Source organism: Hemitrygon akajei, chromosome 26, assembly GCF_048418815.1.
Source record: "Hemitrygon akajei chromosome 26, sHemAka1.3, whole genome shotgun sequence".
Classification (NCBI taxonomy): Eukaryota; Metazoa; Chordata; class Chondrichthyes; order Myliobatiformes; family Dasyatidae; genus Hemitrygon; species Hemitrygon akajei.
Genome location: NC_133149.1, coordinates 14,146,874 through 14,167,263, shown reverse-complemented (window position 1 = coordinate 14,167,263; position 20,390 = coordinate 14,146,874). Strand labels below are relative to the sequence as shown.

Sequence of the window (20,390 nt, the reverse complement as noted above, 5' to 3'; positions counted from 1 at the left end):
TAAACCTGTTATCCTTGCCTTTTATTCTGACAGAAGCATACACTCCGAGGCCACTTTATTACGTACTCCTGCTGTAGCCCATTCAGTTCAAGGTTTGACATGTTGTACATTCAGAGGTGCTCTTCTGCACACCATTGTTGTAATGATGAGGTTATTTGAGTTGCTGTCGCTTTCCTGCCAGCTTGAACCACTCTACCCATTCTCCTCTGAACTCTCTCATTAACAAAGCACTTCTGCCCACAGAACTGGATGCTTTTAGTGTTTTGCACCACTCTCAGTAAACTCTCATTCACCCAGTCCTGACACACAAAGAAAACAAGGACACTTAGGTCAGAATGCTCTTTCTGGATTTCAGTCTGCCATTCAACACTAATGTCCCGCAGGCCTTGGTGAACAAACTCCTACTCCTCGGTCTAAATACACCACTGTGTAACTGGGCTTCCTAACCAACAGACCTCAGATAGTCAGGATGGACAACCACTTCCATCCTCCCCAATCATTCTCAACATGGGTGACCCCAGGGCCGTGTGCTGAGCCCATTGTTGTACATTCTGTTCACACATGACTGCATGGCCACACACATTGTCAACTTCACCGATGGTACGACAGTGGTGGCAGATGAGACAGCCTACAGAGAGGAGGTGGAGAACTCAAGGTCTGTTATCAGGCAAATAACCTCTTCCTCAATGTCAACAAGACAATAGAGATGGCTATCGAGTTCAGGAGAACTTGCACCACTCACACTCCTCTTTACATTAGTGGCACAGCAGTGGAAACTGAGTACATCTCACACAACCTCTCATAGTCCCAGAATACATTATACACAATCAGGGAAGCTCACCAATGCCTCTACTTTCTGAGGAGGCTGAAGAGAGTTGGACTCACATCATTCCACAGTTACACAGTAGAGAGCACCCTAACAAGCTGCATCTCTGCTTGGTACAGAAACTGCACTGCGGCAGACAGGAGGGCTCTACAAGGGGTCGTCAAAGCTGCCCAATTCATCAATGGCATCAGCCTACCTGCCACCATGGACATACTGTATATACAGACAGGTGCCAGAAAAGGACCACTAACATCATGAAGAATCCCACACACCCTGCTCATGGACTATTTGTCCCACTCCATCAGGGAGAAGGCTACATAGCATCTATCCCTGTGACAACAACATGTGCGCACCAAATTTTTAAGTGGAAGTAAACGTGAAGCTATTCTAAGGATAATAAACTATGAAGTCCAGTTTAAAAGATGTTCATTGGTCTTGCTGACATCAATGAATCTTATTTCTCATATACTATACAAGATAGAACATGGAAATCTACAGCAAATTACAGGCCCTTTGGCCCACAATGTTGTGCCAACCATGTAACCTACTCTAGAAACTGCCTAGAGTTACCCTACCAGTAGCCCTCTATTTTTCTAAGCTCGTTGTACCTAAGAGTCTCTTAAAAGACTCTATCGTTTCTGACTCCACCACCGTCACTGGCAGTACATTCCACACACTCACCACTCTCTGTGTGAAAAACTTGCCCTTGACATCCCCCTTGTATCTACTTCCAAGCACCTTAAAACTATGCTCCCTCGTGTTTGCCATTTCAACCCTGGGAAAAAGCCTCTGGCTATCCACACAATCAATGCTTCTCATCATTTGTCAGGTCACCTCATTCTCCATCGCTCCAACAGCATGTAATAAGTCTCTTTTCACATGTTATTAAAGCCCTTTGCTTCTTTGGAGTTTGGGATTGTGAATCAATAATTTCTTCAATAAAAACAGTATGAGTAAGCCTGTTCTAAAATCTGCAGACAAATCATTGCAAACTCCACATTGTCAACAACGTCCACATCAGAAGCCAGAAAAGGAAATAATCGTGTACGATCGTGAAATATACTTAATATGCCAACGAGGTAGAGGGTGATGAAGTCATGCTGAGTCTCCAAAAACTTCTAAGGAAGTAGAGATGCTGCTCTGCTTTCTTTGCGATTGCACTTGTGTGCTGGGTCTAGGACAGGTCCTGTGAAATATTAACATTCAGGAGTTTAAATTTGCTGACCTTCTCCATCTCTGATCCTCTGATGAGGACCTCTGGGTTCCCTCTCATGAAGTCAATAGTCAGTTCCTTGGTCTTGCTGACATTGAGTGAGAGATTGTTATAATGGCACCACTCAGCCCGATTTTCAATCTCCCTCCTGTATGCTGATTCATCATCACCTTTGATACAGCCCACAACAGTGGTCCCGTTAGCAAACCTGAATATGGCATCAGACCTGTGCTTGGCCATACAATCATAGGTGTAAAGCGAGAAGAGTAAGGGGCTAAGCACACAGCCCTGTGGTACACCAGTGCTGATGAAAATCGTGGAGGAGATGTTGCTGTGAATCTGAACTAGCTGGGGTCCAGAAGTGAGGAAATCCAGGATCCAATAGCAGAAGGAGGTATTGAGGCCAAAGTCTTGGAGTTTACTGATTAGTTTCCAGGGGACGATGGGATTAAATGCTGAGCTGTGATCGATAAAGAGCATCCTGATGTATGCATCTTTGATGTCCAGATTTTCCATAATTGAATGAAGAGCCAGTGAGATAGCACCTGCTGTGGACCTGTTGCTCCAGTAGGCAAATTGGAGTGGATCTAATATAATTTTTTTGTGTTATTTATTTAATTGGGTTCTGTTTATCTAGTTTTAAGACTTACATGAAGATCTGATCATATTTTAGGTCATATTTATGCAGAAATACAGAAAATTCTATAGGGTTCACAAACTTTCTAGCACCACTGTATACCTGCATTTTGATAATTGCCCCTCTAATTTTGATATCCTTTTGAGTGAAAAAGGAATACAACTTCTGTTTCACTGTATAGTATGCTCACTGTTTTGTATTTACTGTCTTGATTACCCAAACCAATTCTCCATTTGCACCTTCACCATCCAAAGCCAAAAGATCTCTGGAAAGTTGAATCCTCAATATCTTATACCAACACATGTCACTGGCAGTTGAGAAAAGTAATGGTACTCCACACTCACTTAATCTTCATACCTGACTGTTGGCAAGAGGCTCCCCAAACTGCTTGCGGACTTTGAGGTGATCTCGAGCTAGAACAATAGAAGCATACGCGGCACCTAATGAGCATGAAGCTGGAAAGATAAAAAAAAAGTTAGAAATGTTTAAGATGTGAATAAAAATGTCAAATAAGGATATACAAATAGAGTAACTGAACTTGTGAAGTAGACATTTTTATACAGTTTTACTGGCTTCAGACATACAAGGGTATATCTTGCAGGCCACTGAGCCTACAGGACTGCTTAATTGAATTACAGTTGTTCTATGACCAGTTCCATCTGCCCACCTTAGTTCTACAGCTTGCAACATGTCCGCCTAACAAATATCTACAATCATTTTGAAGTTTTCAACTCATCTCCAGCCTTAACACCTTTGAGTATTCCAGAAACTATTACTGTCACACACCGTATGAGGACAACCATCCATGTCCCACATGGAGAACCCCAATTTTACATTTTATTTTCTGTGTCTAGTGCACAATATTTGTGGAAGTTCTACTTTTTTTTTTCCATTTGAAGAAATATGTCCAGCTTGCACATAGATTTCCTTCCAGAAAAACCTCCACTACATTTCACTTCCACTTACTTTGTCAATCACAGAGAGACAGAAGGCTGTTTTCACAAGCTTAAGATAGAATCAGTAAAAGTAGACTAGGAGAAGCTACAGTACTGTGCAAAAGTCTTGGGCAGGGTAGGGTGCCAAAGACTTTGCACAGTACTGTATTTGTCAACATGGAATGGAGAGTGAGTTCGTAAATCTGGCAGGAGCAAAGGATGTTAGGAATGGGGAGGTTGGAGTGCCATGGGAGGGGTGAGAGACAGGTGGCAGAGAAGGAGTGCCGGGGATAGGGGATGGCACAGGTGCAGACACACCCAGCCCTGAGACACCAGCCAAGATTATTTGATTCCAAACAATTGGTTTATTGATCATTACAGAATGTCTCTCTGGTACTTCCTGCTCCTTCCCCTCACCCTGCCCCCTTCCCACTCTCAGTCCATAATAGAGACCTATAGCAGTATCAATTTTATCATCACTCACATATATCATAAAGCTTGTTTTTTGTGGCAGCAGTACAGTGCAATACATAAAATTACTACCATACTGTACCGTGCAAAGGGAGACACCTTAGCTATATATATGCGCCAAAGACTTCTGCACATTACTGTACATGCACCTAAATCTACAAACAGACATATTTAAAAGTGAAATAGTGTTATTTCAGGACCAGTATGTTTCTTTATAAATTCACCGGAAGTTCACTGAGGGCAAGAGAGCAACCTGGAAAACCGTAGAGCCCATTAAGGGACCAAACAAGTAATCTCTACAGAGATCTAGTGGACATCAATACTTTTCACGTGAATTCACCAAATATTTTAGTGGGACCATTTGGGGAAGTGGACGGAATAAGTTAACATTAACAAGGAGGAGGCATCAGTCCAGTTCAGCAGCAATTTGAACAGCAAAGATGCATACATTAGGGACTTTTGGTATGGCGCAGATACAGCCAGTAGCATAATCAGTAAGGGCTCCCAGATGGTCTTATTTCCCCCTAAATAAGAAACGGTTATTTAAATAGAAAAGTGGGTCTTGTAGCATGAAAGGGGAAAACAAGAGGAAAACCGCAACAAAACCCAAAGACAAGCGATAAGATACTGACTGACAGTGAGGACGCTGATGTTGGCACCAGCAACCAAGCTGAGCACGAGGATACGGAGGCTGATCATGCAAACATCATGGCCGAAATACAGACGCTTCATTCGGACATGAAGAAAGAACTGAGTGATACCTTGGGTTTTCTAAAGAAGGAACTGGTGGATTTCAGAGAAGAAATTAACCAGAAGTTGAATGCTATTGTTGGTAATTTAAAAGAAGTAACGGGCAGAGTTGAGGATATGGAGCAAAGGGTGGAGGAATGGAAGGCCGAGGCCAGGGAGGTTCTTTTCTGCACACTGGAACTTCAGGAGATTATTCAAGCTCGACTAACGGACCTGGAGGCGCGTTCAGGCAGGAATAACATATGTATCCATGGAATTTCTGAGGGGGCAGAAGGAGACAACATAGAGGAATTTCTGGAAAAATTTATTAAAACAGAGTTGTCCCTTCCCGATGTCGCCCTCAGCCTACAACGCGGCCATCAATCCTTTGGATCCAAACCACCACAAGGTTCCAACCCAAGGTCCGTGGTCATCTACTTTCTGGAGTATAAAATTAAAGAGTTGGTGCTTCGCTCTACTTGGGAAAAACGAGAGATTTGATCAAGACTACCCAACCAAAATAATTATGAAAAGAAAGGCTTACTCCACCATCAGAAAAACGCTTAAAGAAAAGGGGCCAGACACTTTATCCAGCCAAACTTAGAGTGTTTTTTGGCACTGGACAAGTCATCTACAGTAACACATCGGAGGCGATGGAAGGCCTGAAGAACAGGGGATTTTTCCCGGACTGTCCCGGGATCGTGGCCCCCTCAGAAGGCACAGCCACGGCTTGGGAGGTGGCTTTCCTGAGAGACAGCGGGTGCAAAATCTCGCCGGGACCGAGAAACACATCTGAAACGCATCCAGGACAAGCTAAAGGAATTTTGACGCAACAAAGATACTGCATGAGAGCTCTCAAAAGTATAGTGATAAAATATCCTTCAGCTAGGTTGGTAAAATTACATGTACCCTAACACCAAACTAAACAGTCGGCCCTCCTTATCCGCGAGGGATTGGTTCCGGGACCCCTTGCGGATACCAAAAAACGTGGATGCTCAAGTCCCTTATTCAACTTGTCTCAATGCGGTGGATCTTAGGACCCAGCAGAACCCCAGACCTTATTTAACCTGTTGCAGTGCGGTGGACATTAGGACCTGGTGGTAGAGCTCTGAATCCGCAGTGTTTCTGTTCACGAAAATAATCACGATCACGATTGAAAATAAAGTGGAAATAATAAAGCGATCGGAAAGGGGTGAAACACCATCAGTCATTGGAAAAGCATTAGGCTACAGTCAGTCAACGATCGGAACAATTTTAAAGGATAAAGTGAGAAAGGCCCTGCCCCAATGAAAACTACAATTATTACTAAGCAACGCAGTGGTTTAATTATGGGGTTTTGGGTTTTTGATCCTCCACGTCAACCAGGCACAGATGGAGAGCGCGCTCGGAAGTGGTCTGTCACCGGATCAAACTCAGGAACTTCCTGAGCCCGGCGCTGAAACATACGTTCTTAAGTGTTTTATATGCATAGAAAGGTAAAATATATACTATATATTAAGACAAATGTTTGACTAACTGACGCTAAATAATACCGGATGTACCTGTTCTGACTTACATAGTAAGAGAACTTCTGGTTTTTTTTTGATCCCGATCCACGGTAACCTACGCACATCCTCCCGTATACTTTAAATCATCTCTAGATTATTTATAATACCTAATACAATGTAAATGCTATGTAAAATAGCTGTTATACTGCATTGTTTAGGGAATAATGACAAGGAAAAAAAGTCTGTACATGCTCGAACAACAAGTGCTGGAAGAGCACTTCCGGGTTTTCTCGATTCGCAGTTGGTTGTATTTGCGCATGCGGAACTTGCGGATAAGGAGGGCCGACTGTAACTGACTTTGTATTAAGAACTTAAAAACAGAACATAAGCAATTTTTCCTCTGTAAGCTCTTATTACTATAGCTGACCACAAACTTGGGAGCTGATGTTTGATTTTGGTTTTTTTTGTGCACTGTCCTGATTTCAATTATTCAGAGACATCAACCTGCACTAGGAGGGGCCCCTTCGGGTTTAAGGGCCTTCCCCCCCCACCCCCGATTTAGGAGTTTAGTTTAAACTTCAAAGATGGAAGTCACAGATGTTATATCTGTTGTTTATATGTTAAATGTTAGCTTGTTGTACAGACATAAGTTCATTTGTTTAGGCCATCTATTTTATATAAATCCTTTTTTATTGGTGTGGAATGCCGTATCAAGAATACAGAGTAATGACCCTTAACGTGAATGGGTTACAGAACCCAATCAAAAGGAGTAAGGCTATAGCTAAAATGAAGAGAGAAAAGCATGATATAATTTTTTGGCAAGAAAAGATTGAACATGAGAAGTTACACAAAATGGGATTTAAAAATTGTTATTACTCTTCTTTTGAGAGGGGAAACACAAGGGGAGTTGCAATATTAATCTCAAATAAAGTAAATTTCCAGTTTTCCTCACAGATTACAGACAAAGAAGGGTGTTATTTACTGGTGAAGGGCTTGATTGATCATAAAATAGTTACGGTACTCTAGTGAATGTTTACAGACCACCAGGAAATGATAAACAGCTGATTAAGAAGGTTTTTAGTATGATAGCTATGGAAACATCTGATGTGGTAATATGTGGGGGGGACTGGAATATTCAATTACATCCTTCCGTAGACTCCTCAAATAGAACAAAAAGATAAACCCCCGAAACATTACATGTCAAGAAACTGCTCAAAGAATTAGGCATGATAAATATATGGAGAGAGTTACATCCACTTCATAGATGGTTCACCTTTTTTTCCTCACTCCCACTCCATATACTCGAGAATAGATAGAGAGACAGGATTATAAAATGCGATATAGGGGTAACAGACACCTCTGACCACGCAGGGGTTTACTTAACATTACATTCAGACAACAAACCCAAAGATACCTTGTGGAGACTTAATACCAGTCTTTTGAATGATCCCCTATGTTTAAAATACCTATAGAAAGAGTTTGAAGATTATATGATATGTAATGATAATGGAACGGTGTCCCCCAGCTGCAAAAGCCGTTATTAGGGGTAAACTCATAAAGTGTTCAGCTCAGAAGAAAAAGGAAAAAGAGAAACAGATCAAGAAGGATCTTATTGAAAAAATACAATTTTTGGAGAGAAACCATATGGAATATAATGACACTAATGTCTTGAATCAAACTTTGGATACAAAATGAATTCTAAATAATATTTATGAAAGTGAACACGAGGAAATCTGCAGATGCTGGAAATTCAAGCAACACGCACAAAATGCTGGTGGAACACAGCAGGCCAGGCAGCATCTATAGGGAGAAGTACAGTCGACGTTTCGGGCCGAGACCCTTCGTCAGGACTAACTGAAAGAAAAGATAGTAAGAGATTTGAAAGTAGAGGGGGGAGGGGGAAATGCAAAATGATAAGAGAAGATCGGAGGGGGTGGGATGAAACTGAGAGCTGGAAAGGTGATAGGCAAAAGGGATACAGAGCTGGAGAAGGGAAAGGATCATTGGACGGGAGGCCTAGGCAGAAAGAAAGGGGGAGGGGAGCACCAGAGGGAGATGGAGAACAGGCAGAGTGATGGGCAGAGAGAGAAAAAAAAGGGGGAGGGGGAAAAACTAAATATATCACGGATGGTGTAAGAAGGGGAGGAGGGGCATTAACGGAAGTTAGAGAAGTCAATGTTCATGCCATCAGGTTGGAGGCTACCCAAACGGTATATAAGGTGTTGTTCCTCCAACCTGAGTGTGGCTTCATCTTGACAGTAGAGGAGGCCATGGATAGACATATCAGAATGGGAATGGGACGTGGAATTAAAATGTGTGGCCACTGGGAGATCCTGCTTTCTCTGGCGGTCCGAGCGTAGGTGTTCAGCGAAACGGTCTCCCAGTCTGTGTTGGGTCTCACCAATATATAAAAGGCCACACCGGGAGCATCGGATGCAGTATACCACACCAGCCGACTCACAGGTGAAGTGTCGCCTCACCTGGAAGGACTGTCTGGGGCCCTGAATGGTGGACAGGGAATAAGTGCCAGGAGGGAGATCGGTGGGACCTCTTCCACCCCTTTCCACCGCTGAAAAGGTGTTTGACTCAGTACGATGGGAATATCTCTACTTGGTACTTAAGCGGTTTGGCTTTTATAATCAGGTAGTTGGATGTCTGAAATATTTATATTCTTCCCCTACTGCCAGAATTAAAATAAATGTGAATTTATCTAAAACAATATTTCTTGAAAGGGGTGTCGACAAGGGTGCCCCATAAGCCCTACATTTTTCGCTCTTTTTATCAAGCCATTGGCCCAGGCAATTAGAGAAGACAAGATTAGAACAGGTGCACTGATCAGAGATACAGAATATAAGATTTCTCTATATCTGGATGACATTCTCGTGACTCTTACCAATCCCAATGCAGGTTTGCCTAAATTATTATCCCTGCTGAAAGAATTCGGTTCCTACTCTGGCTATAAATTAAATTAACCCAAACTTTAAATTTTAATTACAAACCACAAGAAAACGTTTACAGAATGAGTAAATTCAAACGGAAAGGTAATGTTATTAAATACCTAGGAGAGCAAATACCTGAAGACTTGTCTACTATCTATGAACATAATTATATTCCCATAACAGCTGATATTAAGGCAGACTTAAATAGATGGTCATTGCTGCCAATGAATATGTATAATCGAATGGAAACCATAAAGGTGAATGTATTACCTAGATTGCTCTTTCTTTTTCAATCATTGCCTGTTGAAGTACCTTTTAAGCAATTTAATGAATGGAAAAGAATGATTTCAACATTTATTTGGGGAAAACAGAAACCAAGAATTAGATTTCAGACATTGCAGCTGCCTAAGGATAAAAGAGGATTTGCTGTGCCTTGCTCTGAAGACTATTATAAAGCTGTGCAGTCTGGTCTGTTGGTGTGACCCTAATTGTGAGGCAAAGTGGAAGGATTTAGAACAAAGTCTAATAAATATCCCTCTCCAATCTTTACTGGGGGATAAAACACTCCCAAAGAAGCATTTAAATAAACTGACTAGGTGGACAACAGTCTCTCTAAACATCTGGTACAAAGAATTTAAAGACCCAAAATCTGAATGAAATGTAAGAATACTACATTGGGTGGCACATGACACAGAACTCCTTCCAGCACAATTGGATGGTAGATTTACACATTGGACAAGTAAGGGAATCACCTCATACTGTACAATATCCTCCATTAAGGTTTGGAGTCCTTTCAACAACTCACATAAATGTATCACTTAGAGAAACAAAACTTCATTAGATATCTTCAACTAAGACAATATTTTAATAATATTAAAACTATTGGAGAGAAAGGGTTAAGTCTGATTAATATAGGGAGTTTGTAGAGAGCCTACGGGATGCATTCTTGGAACAGCTTGTACGAGAGCCGACCAGGGACAAGACTATTCTGGATTCAGTGTTATGTAATGAACAGGAGTTGATAAGCGATCTTGCAGTAAAGGAGCCATTAGGAGGTAGTGATCACAATATGATAAGCTTTTATCTGCAATTTGAGAGGGATAAGGGCAGCTCAGAGGTGTCAGTGTTGCAGTTGAACAGGGGAAACTATGGAGCCATGAGGGAGGAGCTGGCCAAAGTTAACTGGATGGATATCCTAGCAGAAAAGACAGTGGAACAGCAATGGCAGGTATTCTTGGGAATAATGCACAAGGTGCAAAATCAGTTCATCCCCCAGAGAAGGAAGGATTCAAAGGGGGGAAAGGGGCCACAGTGGTTGACAAAGGAAGTCAGAGATTGCATAGCATTAAAAAAAAGGAGATATGACAGAGCTAAGGTGAGTGGGAGGACAGATGATTGGGAAGTTTTTAAGGAACAACAGAACTTAACTAAAAAGACAATACGGGGAGAAAAAATGAGGTACGAACGCAAGCTAGCCAGGAATATAAAGGAAGATAGCAAAAGCTTTTTTAGGTATGTGAAGAGAAAGAAGATAGTTAAGAACAATGTTGGGCTCTTGAAGAATGAATTGGGTGAAATTGTTATGGGAAACAGAGAAATGGCAGAAGAATTTAATGAGTACTTTAGATCCGTTTTCACTAAGGAAGACACAAGCAGTCTCCCAGATGTATGGATGGGCCGAGGACATAGGGTAACAGAGGAAATGAAACAGATTGACATTCGGAAGGAAACGGTGATGAGAAGACTGATGGGACTGAAGGCTGACAAATCCCCAGGTCCAGATGGTCTGCACCCTAGGGTACTAAAGGAGGTGGCCCTGGAAATTGCGGATGCATTGGTAATCATTTTCCAATGTTCCTTAGATTCAGGATCAGTTCCTGAGGATTGGAGAATGGCTAATGTTATCCCACTTTTTAAGAAAGGAGGGAGGGAAAAAACAGAGAACAATCGACCTGTCAGCCTGACATCGGTGGTGGGAAAGATGCTAGAGTCCATTATTAAGGATGAAATAGTGGCATATCTAGATAGCAGTGATAGGATTGGGCCGAGCCAGCATGGATTTACCAAGGGTAAATCATGTTTGACTAATCTGTTGGAGCTTTTCGAGGATGTAACCAGGAAGTTAGACGGGGGAGATCCGGTGGATGTGGTGTACCTCGATTTTCAGAAGGCATTTGATAAGGTCCCACATAGAAGATTGGTGGGTAAAATCAAAGCTCAGGGCATCGGGGGGAAGGCATTGACATGGATAGAAAACTGGTTGGCAGATAGAAAGCAAAGGGTAGCAGTGAATGGGTGTTTCTCGGAATGGCAGGCGGTGACTAGTGGGGTGCCACAGGGCTCGGTATTGGGACCACAGCTGTTTACCATTTACGTTAACGATTTGGATGAAGGCATAGAAAATAACATCAGCAAATTTGCTGATGATACTAAGCTGGGTGGCAGTGTGGCATGTGATGAGGATGTTAGGAGAATTCAGGGTGACTTGGATAGGCTGGGTGAGTGGGCAGATACTTGGCAGATGACGTTTAATGTGAATAAGTGTGAGGTTATCCACTTTGGGAGTAAGAACAGGAAGGCAGATTATTATCTGAACGGTATAGAGTTGGGTAAGGGAGTAATACAAAGAGATCTCGGAGTCCTTTGTTCATCAGTCTCTGAAGGTGAATGAGCAAGTGCAGCAGGCAGTGAAGAAGGCTAATGGAATGTTGGCCTTTATTACAAAGGGAATTGAGTACAAGAGCAAGGAAATCCTCTTGCATTTGTACAGAGCCCTGGTGAGACCACACCTGGAGTATTGTGTACAGTTTTGGTCTCCAGGGTTAAGGAAGGACATCCTGGCTGTAGAGGAAGTGCAGCGTAGATTCACGAGGTTAATTCCTGGGATGTCTGGACTGTCTTACGCAGAGAGGTTAGAGAGACTGGGCTTGTACACGCTGGAATTAAGGAGATTGAGAGGGGATCTGATTGAAACATATAAGATTATTAAGGGATTGGACAAGATAGAGGCAGGAAATATGTTCCAGATGCTGGGAGAGTCCAGTACCAGAGGGCATGGTTTGAGAATAAGGGGTAGGTCATTTAGGACAGAGTTAAGGAAAAACTTCTTCTCCCAGAGAGTTGTGGGGGTCTGGAATGCACTGCCTCGGAAGGTAGTGGAGGCCAATTCTCTGAATGCTTTCAAGAAGGAGCTAGATAGGTATCTTATGGATAGGGGAATCAAGGGATATGGGGACAAGGCAGGAACCGGGTATTGATAGGAATTGATCAGCCATGATCTCAAAATGGCGGTGCAGGCTCGAAGGGCCGAATGGTCTACTTCTGCACCTATTGTCTATTGCCTATAATATATTCACTGATGTGTATAAAGGTAATATTAAAAAGGAACTGATAACCAGGATTTACTTGATTTTACAATCTAACAGGGGCCTCTCCACAATGTATGTTAAATCAAAATGGGAGAAAGAAGCCAATATAAAATTGACAGAAGATGATCGGTTGAACATATGCAGAACACATTCCACTACTTCAAGCTCAGGTCTGTGGAGGGAATTCACCTGGAAGAATACCTTAAGATTTTCATAATGCCAAAAATAAAGAAGTTACAAAGTAACAGACCTGAACAAGGTCAATGTTGGAGAATGTGTGATAATATGTTGGCTGTTCATCTTCATATTTTCTGGGAATGTCCAAAGATTTTGTCTTATTGGTTAGATGTGGAAACAGAGATAAGGTCAATAATCAGCCTAGAGATTAATTTTGACTTTAACATTATTTATTTGGGTAATGTACCAAATGGGCTCAAAAAGCATGAAAGATATTTGTTACAAATACTACTAGCATCCAGTAAGAAAGTGATTACCAGGGAATGGCTGAGCAAAGAGTCTCCTACAGTCTTGGAATGGATAGAAATAGTTCAAGAAATTTATGTTATGGAATGATTGACTTCCTCTCTGAGACATGCCACTAAAAAATTTGAAAGATGCTGGGAAAATGGACATTCTATTTGAGCCTGAAATTATTTCTTCACTGTACATTTATCTGGTTTGAAGAACTTTGTTTTATTTCTTCCTATGAGGGAACCTGCAGAATGGACTTTAAAGTCATAGATCTAAAGGTCCCCTGAGACTTTGAAGGACAATTATGGACATAAGAGTTTGGTTAACCTTGATACAGCAACGTAACCCATTTCTCTATTCATTTTTCCTATTATAAGATATGAATATTACTTCACCTATGATGATCCTGTCTGTCTGTTTTTATCCTGTTTGTTCTGTTATTGGCAAAACAATAAAAATAAAGTTTAAAAAAAAAGATGCATACATTAGGATGTTCTTTATTGACTACAGCTTGGCATTTAATACCAGCATCCCCTCAAAACTAATCATTAAGCTTCAAGACCCTTGCATCAATACATCCTTGTGTAATTGGATCCTCGATTTCCTCACTTGCAGACTCCAGTCTCTTTGGATTGGCAACAACATCTCCTCCACAATCTCCATCAGTACAGGTGCATCACAGGGCTGTGTGCTGAGTCCCTGCTCTACTCGCTTTACACTTATGACTGTGTGGCTAAGCGCAGCTTCCAACCATATTTAAGTTTGTTGAGGACACAACTGTCAAAGGTGATGATGATCAGGACATAGGAGGGAGATTGAAAATCTGGCTGAGTGATGCCACAACAACAACCTCTCACCCAATGTCAGCAAGACCAAGGAGTTGATTATTGATCAGAAGAAGGAAACCAGAGATCCATGAGCCAGTCCTCATTGGGGGATCAAAGGTGGAGAGGGTCAACAGCTTGGTGTTATTTCGGAGGACCCGTCCTGGGCCCAGCACGTAACTTCCTTTACGAAGAAAGCATGGTAGCACCTCTACTTCTTTAGAAGTTTGTGAAGATTTGTATGTCATCTAAAACTTTGACAATCTTCTATAGATTTGTGGTGGTGACTATATTAGCTGGCTGTATCACAGCCTGGTATGGAAACACCAAAGTGCTTTTATGGAAAATCCTACAAAAAGTAGTGGATACAGTCCAGTCCAGCAATGGGTAGAACCCTCCCCACCACTGAGTACATCAACATAGAGCGCTGTCGCAGGAAAGCAGCATCCATCATCAGGGACTCCCACCATCCAGGTCATACTCTCTTTTTACTACTGCCATCAGGAAGAAGGTACAGGAGCCTCAGGACTCACACCACCAGGTTCATGAACAGTTATTACCCCTCAACCATCAGGCTCTTGAACCAGATGGAATAACTTCACTCAGTTTCACTTGCCCCATCACTGAACTGTTCCCATAAACTATGGACTCACTTCCAAGGACTCTTCATCTCATGTTCTTGATATTTATTGCTTATTTATTATTATTGTTGTATTTTTATTTTCCTCATCTCAAGCTGATAAAACCTGAGGTATGGGCATGGCCAAGCACACTCATTTCTCAATTGCGAGGGAATTTCAGACTTTTCTAGTGATGTTTCATACCGTAACTTTCTGAAGATTTATTCCAAAGTTTTTTAATTCGGCATATTTCTGGTGTTTTTCACTTATTGATTTCTGTGAGTTATGTGTGTTTGGAATGGTTATATCTATTAAATAAGCTGTTCTTGCTTGTTTATCCTGTAATATTATATCCCGACAGTTATTATTGATTGTCCTATCTGTAATAATGGATCAGTTATAATATAAAACTGGATCATGCTTGTATTTATAGTAAAGTATGGTATCTTTTATGAGTTTGTATTTTAAAGCAAGATTTTGGTGAATGAAGTTTGCCATCTGATTGTACCTGTGTATGTAATCAGATTGAGTTAAACTGCTGCAGCATCCTGTAATATTTTGGATTCTCTTGGTATTTTCTGCATTCATTGTCTTGAATTTGTTGGTCTTTTATTATGTATTTTTGGTATTTTTTTTGTTAACCACCTGGTTCTGTATTGCTGCAAGGAACCGGTCTCCAACTCTGAGTCAGGCATTCGACACTTCCTTCTTGACATCTAGTTAGCTCAGACTGTGGAGATGTCTTCCATGGAGGGTCATGCTCTTCCACTAGTTAACTTTTTCTTCAATAGTGATAATGTCTTCATTTTTCTGGCTTATGGTCTCATTTAAGTTTAGTGGTGTGTACTTCTTATCAGAATTGCATATGCTCACATGCAGTGCTGGGTTCTGTTTTCGCTGATGAAAATATATCCTTAGAAGTTTTATCTGATTGTTGTGTAAAATTTTTATGCCTGTTATTCCTCTTCCTCCTTCTGTCCCAGGTATTGCTAATCTAAGTGTGTTCATGTGTACATAGTGTTTTCTAAAGTTTGTCATTTTAGTTCTTATTTTTCTTTGTAAATTTTCCAGATTCAGACCAAGATATTATGCTGAATGAGTATATTAATAGAGGTATAGCGGAAGTGTTTCTTGCCTTTGTTATATTTTTACTATTGAGCTGTTTGGCAGATTTTCTAAAGCATTGAAGTAAATTCTATTGAGAATTTCCCCTTTATCGCACTGTGATCTATTTTCTGTGTTTGTTGATGTCCCAGATATTTACATGTTTCATATTCATCCATCAGTTGTTTTGTATCCTGCTGCATTGTTTTATATTCTACGAGCTCTATTGCATTTTTCTATATTTTTAATTTTCTGCACTTATCTAGTCCAAAGTCCATCTTTATATCTTTATATTGTAGGTTTTCATAAATAAAGTGAGGCGTTTTATGTTTAAGAAAAAACTGCAACACATTTACTGAACTCCAAAACCTGAACACAAAAGCATGCTAAAAACCCTTCACGTAATTATATCATCACGTCAGAACAGCCTCTTAAAGTGAAACCCTAACTTAATGTCGGTGGTTCTGAACAATGTACTTTTCCACCAGATACATTCCTACACAGGCCCCTCCAGAATTCCCTAAAACTGGCATTGTGAGCCTGTCTGAAGCTCGAACGAGCCGCTTAGCTCGGGTCCTGTGTTCCATGGGTGGAGGAACAGCAGGTGTCTCTGGCTCGTCCAGAGGTGTGTTGACACACTCATAGTCATCTTGTGACACCAGGGGCATGGTAGCAGGATCCTCCCAACCTTGGTGGGCCGGCTTAAGGTGATCTACCAAAATACATTCAGGTTTACCCTTCTTATCTATGATAAAAGTCTTTTCTCTCCAGTCCAAAATGAAGAACGGGCCATCGTAAGGGGGATGTTGGTATGCATCATGGAGGACAAAAAAGAGCAAGGTGGAATGTAGTACCCAAGAGTGCTGTACGCCATGATTGGAGGTAGGAATAGGTGCAAAGAAATGTGGCCTAATGCCGAGGTTCTGGGCCCTTGCAGCCAAAAGGTATGATATGAATTGGGGACCGTGGTCAGAGGAGGTATCAGGTGGGGTGCCAAACTGAGCAACCCAGGTGCTGATGAACACCCAAGCCACATATGTGGCCGTCGTCAAGGCGAGAGGGACGACTTGCCAGCTGGTGATATGGTCCACCATGGTAAGGAGGTGGGTGAAACTCTGGGAGGGGGGAAGAGGACCAACAAAGTTCACATTGACATGGTCAAACCGTTGTTCGAGACCTAAAAAGGTGCCTATGGCACCTGGACATGATGGTTAATTTTTGCCTGCTGGCACTCCACACAGGCTGCAGTCCAATCACACGCGTCTTTTCTGAGGCCGTGCCAAGCAAACTTTAGTGCAACAAGTTTTGTGAGGCCTTCTGGCCAGGATGCGAGAGTTAAAAACACTGTGGGGTGAAGGTAACCAGTTGAGACATCACACAGGAGAGAAAGCCCAGCTTCCCTGAATTTAATGTCAGCCAACCACAGGCTCATGACTATTGTTCTGTCAGCCTGGATCTGTGGGTCAATAGCTTGGTCGGTGGCCATGCCAGCATAGTCAGTCCCTACGTGTATGGCCTCAGTGGCTGACCGTGAGAGACAATCAGCCACAGCGTTATTTTTTCCCCTTGATATGTTGTACTGTACAATGTAAAATGCGGTTCCAACATCACTGCAGAACACCACTGGTCACTGGCAGCCTATTATTCCCTTGCTTTACCTCCTGCTAATCAGCTAGTGCTCTAACCATGCTAGAATCTTTCCTGTAATACCATGGGCCCTTAACTTGTTAAGCAGCCTCATGTGTGGAACCTGGTCAAAGGCCTTTTGAAAATCCAAGTACACAACATCCACCAATTCTCCCTTGTCTATCCTACTTGTAATTTCCTCAAAGAATTCCAACAGATTTGTCAGGCAAGATTTTCCCTTAAAGAAACCATGCTGACTATGACGTATTTTACCACGTGACTCAACACTACCTGCCCCTCTACCTATATTTGTACCGTACCCTGAAACCTCATCCTTAACAATCAACCCAAATATCTTCCAACATCTGTTGGGAGGGGTCTTTACTGACTCTATTTTTATTGGACTTATTGAGTATGTCCACAAGAAAATGAATCTGAGGGTAGTATATGGTTTTTAATTTATATATATATATTGTTACGTACCCGTGACACGTGACAGTGGTGTTGAAGCTATACTGGACTTAAGGTAGTGGTCTTGTGATGGTGGAGTGACGTCATTTTCCCGCCAGTAGAGGTCATGTGACAGTTTTTTTTTACAGGGTATAAAAGGAGGAACCCTCCCTGTAAGGAGAGGCAGTTCGTGGCTGGATTTGCCATTTTGACTTCATGCCACTGCGTGGTCCAATATTATGAAGCAGTTTGGTTGAAAGATGGAGTTTTATTTAATGCCTAAAGTTTAAAAGGTCATTGCTGGCAGTTTCTTTATAATACTGCCAGTTAAAAATCAGTGGAGAGTGAAGATCGGAGTTCGGGAGCTAAAAGATCGAGGAAAGTCGACTTCGACGGTGAAACAGGTTCGACCTTGTTTGATCCTCATTCGGAAGGAATTCATTGGCTGTCCCCGTGTTAATCCCTGCGAAATAGCAGAAAGGATTGGGAACAGTTTTGTAAAGGAAAGGTCAGTGCCTTTAAGCAGTTTCATTTCCATCTTCGTAAATTCTCCAGGGGAAAAGCATAGTTCGACTGGAAACCATAGCGACATGACGTGAAAGAGAATTTAAACCGTCTATAAAAAGTCTCTCCTTTAATGAACTGTAAGCATTTTGAACTTTTGCAGTACTACTTTGAAGAACTGCTTTTGCAACATCGCTTTAAGAACTGTTTAAGCTTCCTTGCTTTAAGAACTGTTTAAGCTGCCGCACAGCAGCTGATTTCCGGTTGCGTTAGTTGTTTGTTTACTTTTGGGGGTTTGTTTTTCAGTGTTTAATAAATGTTTTATTTGTTATAAAAACCCCTGCCTCACTCATATATTTATTGTTGCTGAATCCGTAACAATATATATATATATACACAGTATGTACTTTGATAATAGACTTCCACGCTGACCAAGGTGCCTTCATGTGAGAGTCCCGATGGCCTGCGCAGGAGGTTGAGGGTTGACTTGATAGAGGTACATAAAGTCATGAGGGGAACATACACGGTGAATGGTCAAGTCTTTTTCCCAAGATAAGGGAATTTGGAACAAGACAGCACAGACTTAAGGTAAAAGGGGAAAGATTTAAAAGGGACCTGAGGAATTGGTGGAGGGAAGTACAGATACATTTCAAAGACATTTAAATAGGTTTATGGATAGAAAAGGCCCAGATGGATATGTGCCAAACACAGGCAAATGGGACTAGCTCAGATAGCCATCTTGGTCAGTATGAACAAATCAAGTCAAGTCACTTTTTAATGTCATTTCAACCATAACTGCTGGTACAGTACACAGTAAAAACAAGACAATGTTTTTCAGGACCATGGTGCTACATGAAACAGTACAAAAACGACACTGAACTACATGAAAACAGCACAGAAAAAAACTACACTAGACTACAGATCTACCCAGGACTGCATAAAGTGCACAAAACAGTGCAGGCATCACTGTTTGGGCCAAAGGCCCATACTGTGGGCCTTTCCATACTGGGACTCTATGCATGTGGCTCAGATGGCAGAACCTGATGGCATAAATTCTCCAATCTCTGGTAATTTGCAATCCCTCTGTCCCTTTTCTTTCTCCTGATCTATCCAGTTATTTCTATACTTACCTCAGCCCTCATCACCATCCTTGTTTCCCCTCCTTCATCCTCTCCACCTGCCCATCACCAAAACACTTTCCCACTGGGTCCCCTCACTTGCCATTCCCAACTGCCTCACTCACTTGAACCCATGCTCTACCTTCCTTTCCTATCGGATTCCATCAGTTTCAGCCCTTTGTCCACTCCACCTATCACCCCACAGTCCCCGTCGCTATTCCTCTCTTTCTTCTTCCATCAACATCCTCGCCTGGATCCACCCAGCACCTCCCATCTCTGTCACTATTCCCCCTCTTTGTCCTCCCTCTGTGTATCGTTATCCTCACCTGGATCCACCTATCACCTCCCAGTCCCTGTGGCTATTTCCCCCCTTGCCTTCTGCCACCCTTTCCCCCCACCCCCACCTGGGTCTACCTATCACCCGCCAGCTCTTGTTCCACTTCCCCCCCACCCTTTTATACTGGTCATCACCCCTCTATCTTCCAGTCCAGATGAAGGGTCATCCATATTGACTCAGTCCAGTCCTATTACTATTTTCAAAGTGCTTGATTATGTTGCCACTTCCAAAATAGGAGAGCAACAAACTATCTTCTGGAAAAACTTGCTGATCAAGTGGCATCTGTAGGAGGAAAGTATTTGTTGGCATTTTAGGTCAAAACCTTGCAGGATTCAAGACTCTTGTGTCTCCTAGATAACAGAGTCCAGCATTCTATTTATTGATTGATTGAGATACAGCACAGAATAGGCCCTTCCAGCCCTACAAGCCGCACTATCCCGCAGCCCTGATTTAACTCTAACCTAATCGCGAGACAATTTACAATGACCAATTAACCTCCACGGATCACATCTGGACTGTGGGAGGAAACTGAAGGATCTGGAGAAAACCCATGCATTCCGTGGAAAGGATGTACAGACTCCCTATAGATGATGCAGGAATTGAACCCCGAACTCTGACTAACCACTACGTAACCATAATCCTCTATTTTACTCGGTTTACTGCTACTGACATCAGGTTCTGATCTGTATTGTGGAATGGTGATAGAAGGACATTCAACAGCAACTTTCAAA

General features: G+C 42.0%; 1 protein-coding gene across 1 annotated transcript in view; it reads right to left on the bottom strand.

Annotated features, from left to right (window-relative positions):
- The window catches only part of acad8 (acyl-CoA dehydrogenase family, member 8), a 103,075-nt gene that overhangs the window by 23,057 nt on the left and 59,628 nt on the right, over nt 1-20,390 (bottom strand). The window contains exon 8 of the mRNA XM_073029596.1: nt 3,034-3,131. Coding sequence (XP_072885697.1) covers nt 3,034-3,131 — 98 coding nt within the window. The remainder of the gene's footprint in view (nt 1-3,033; nt 3,132-20,390) is intronic.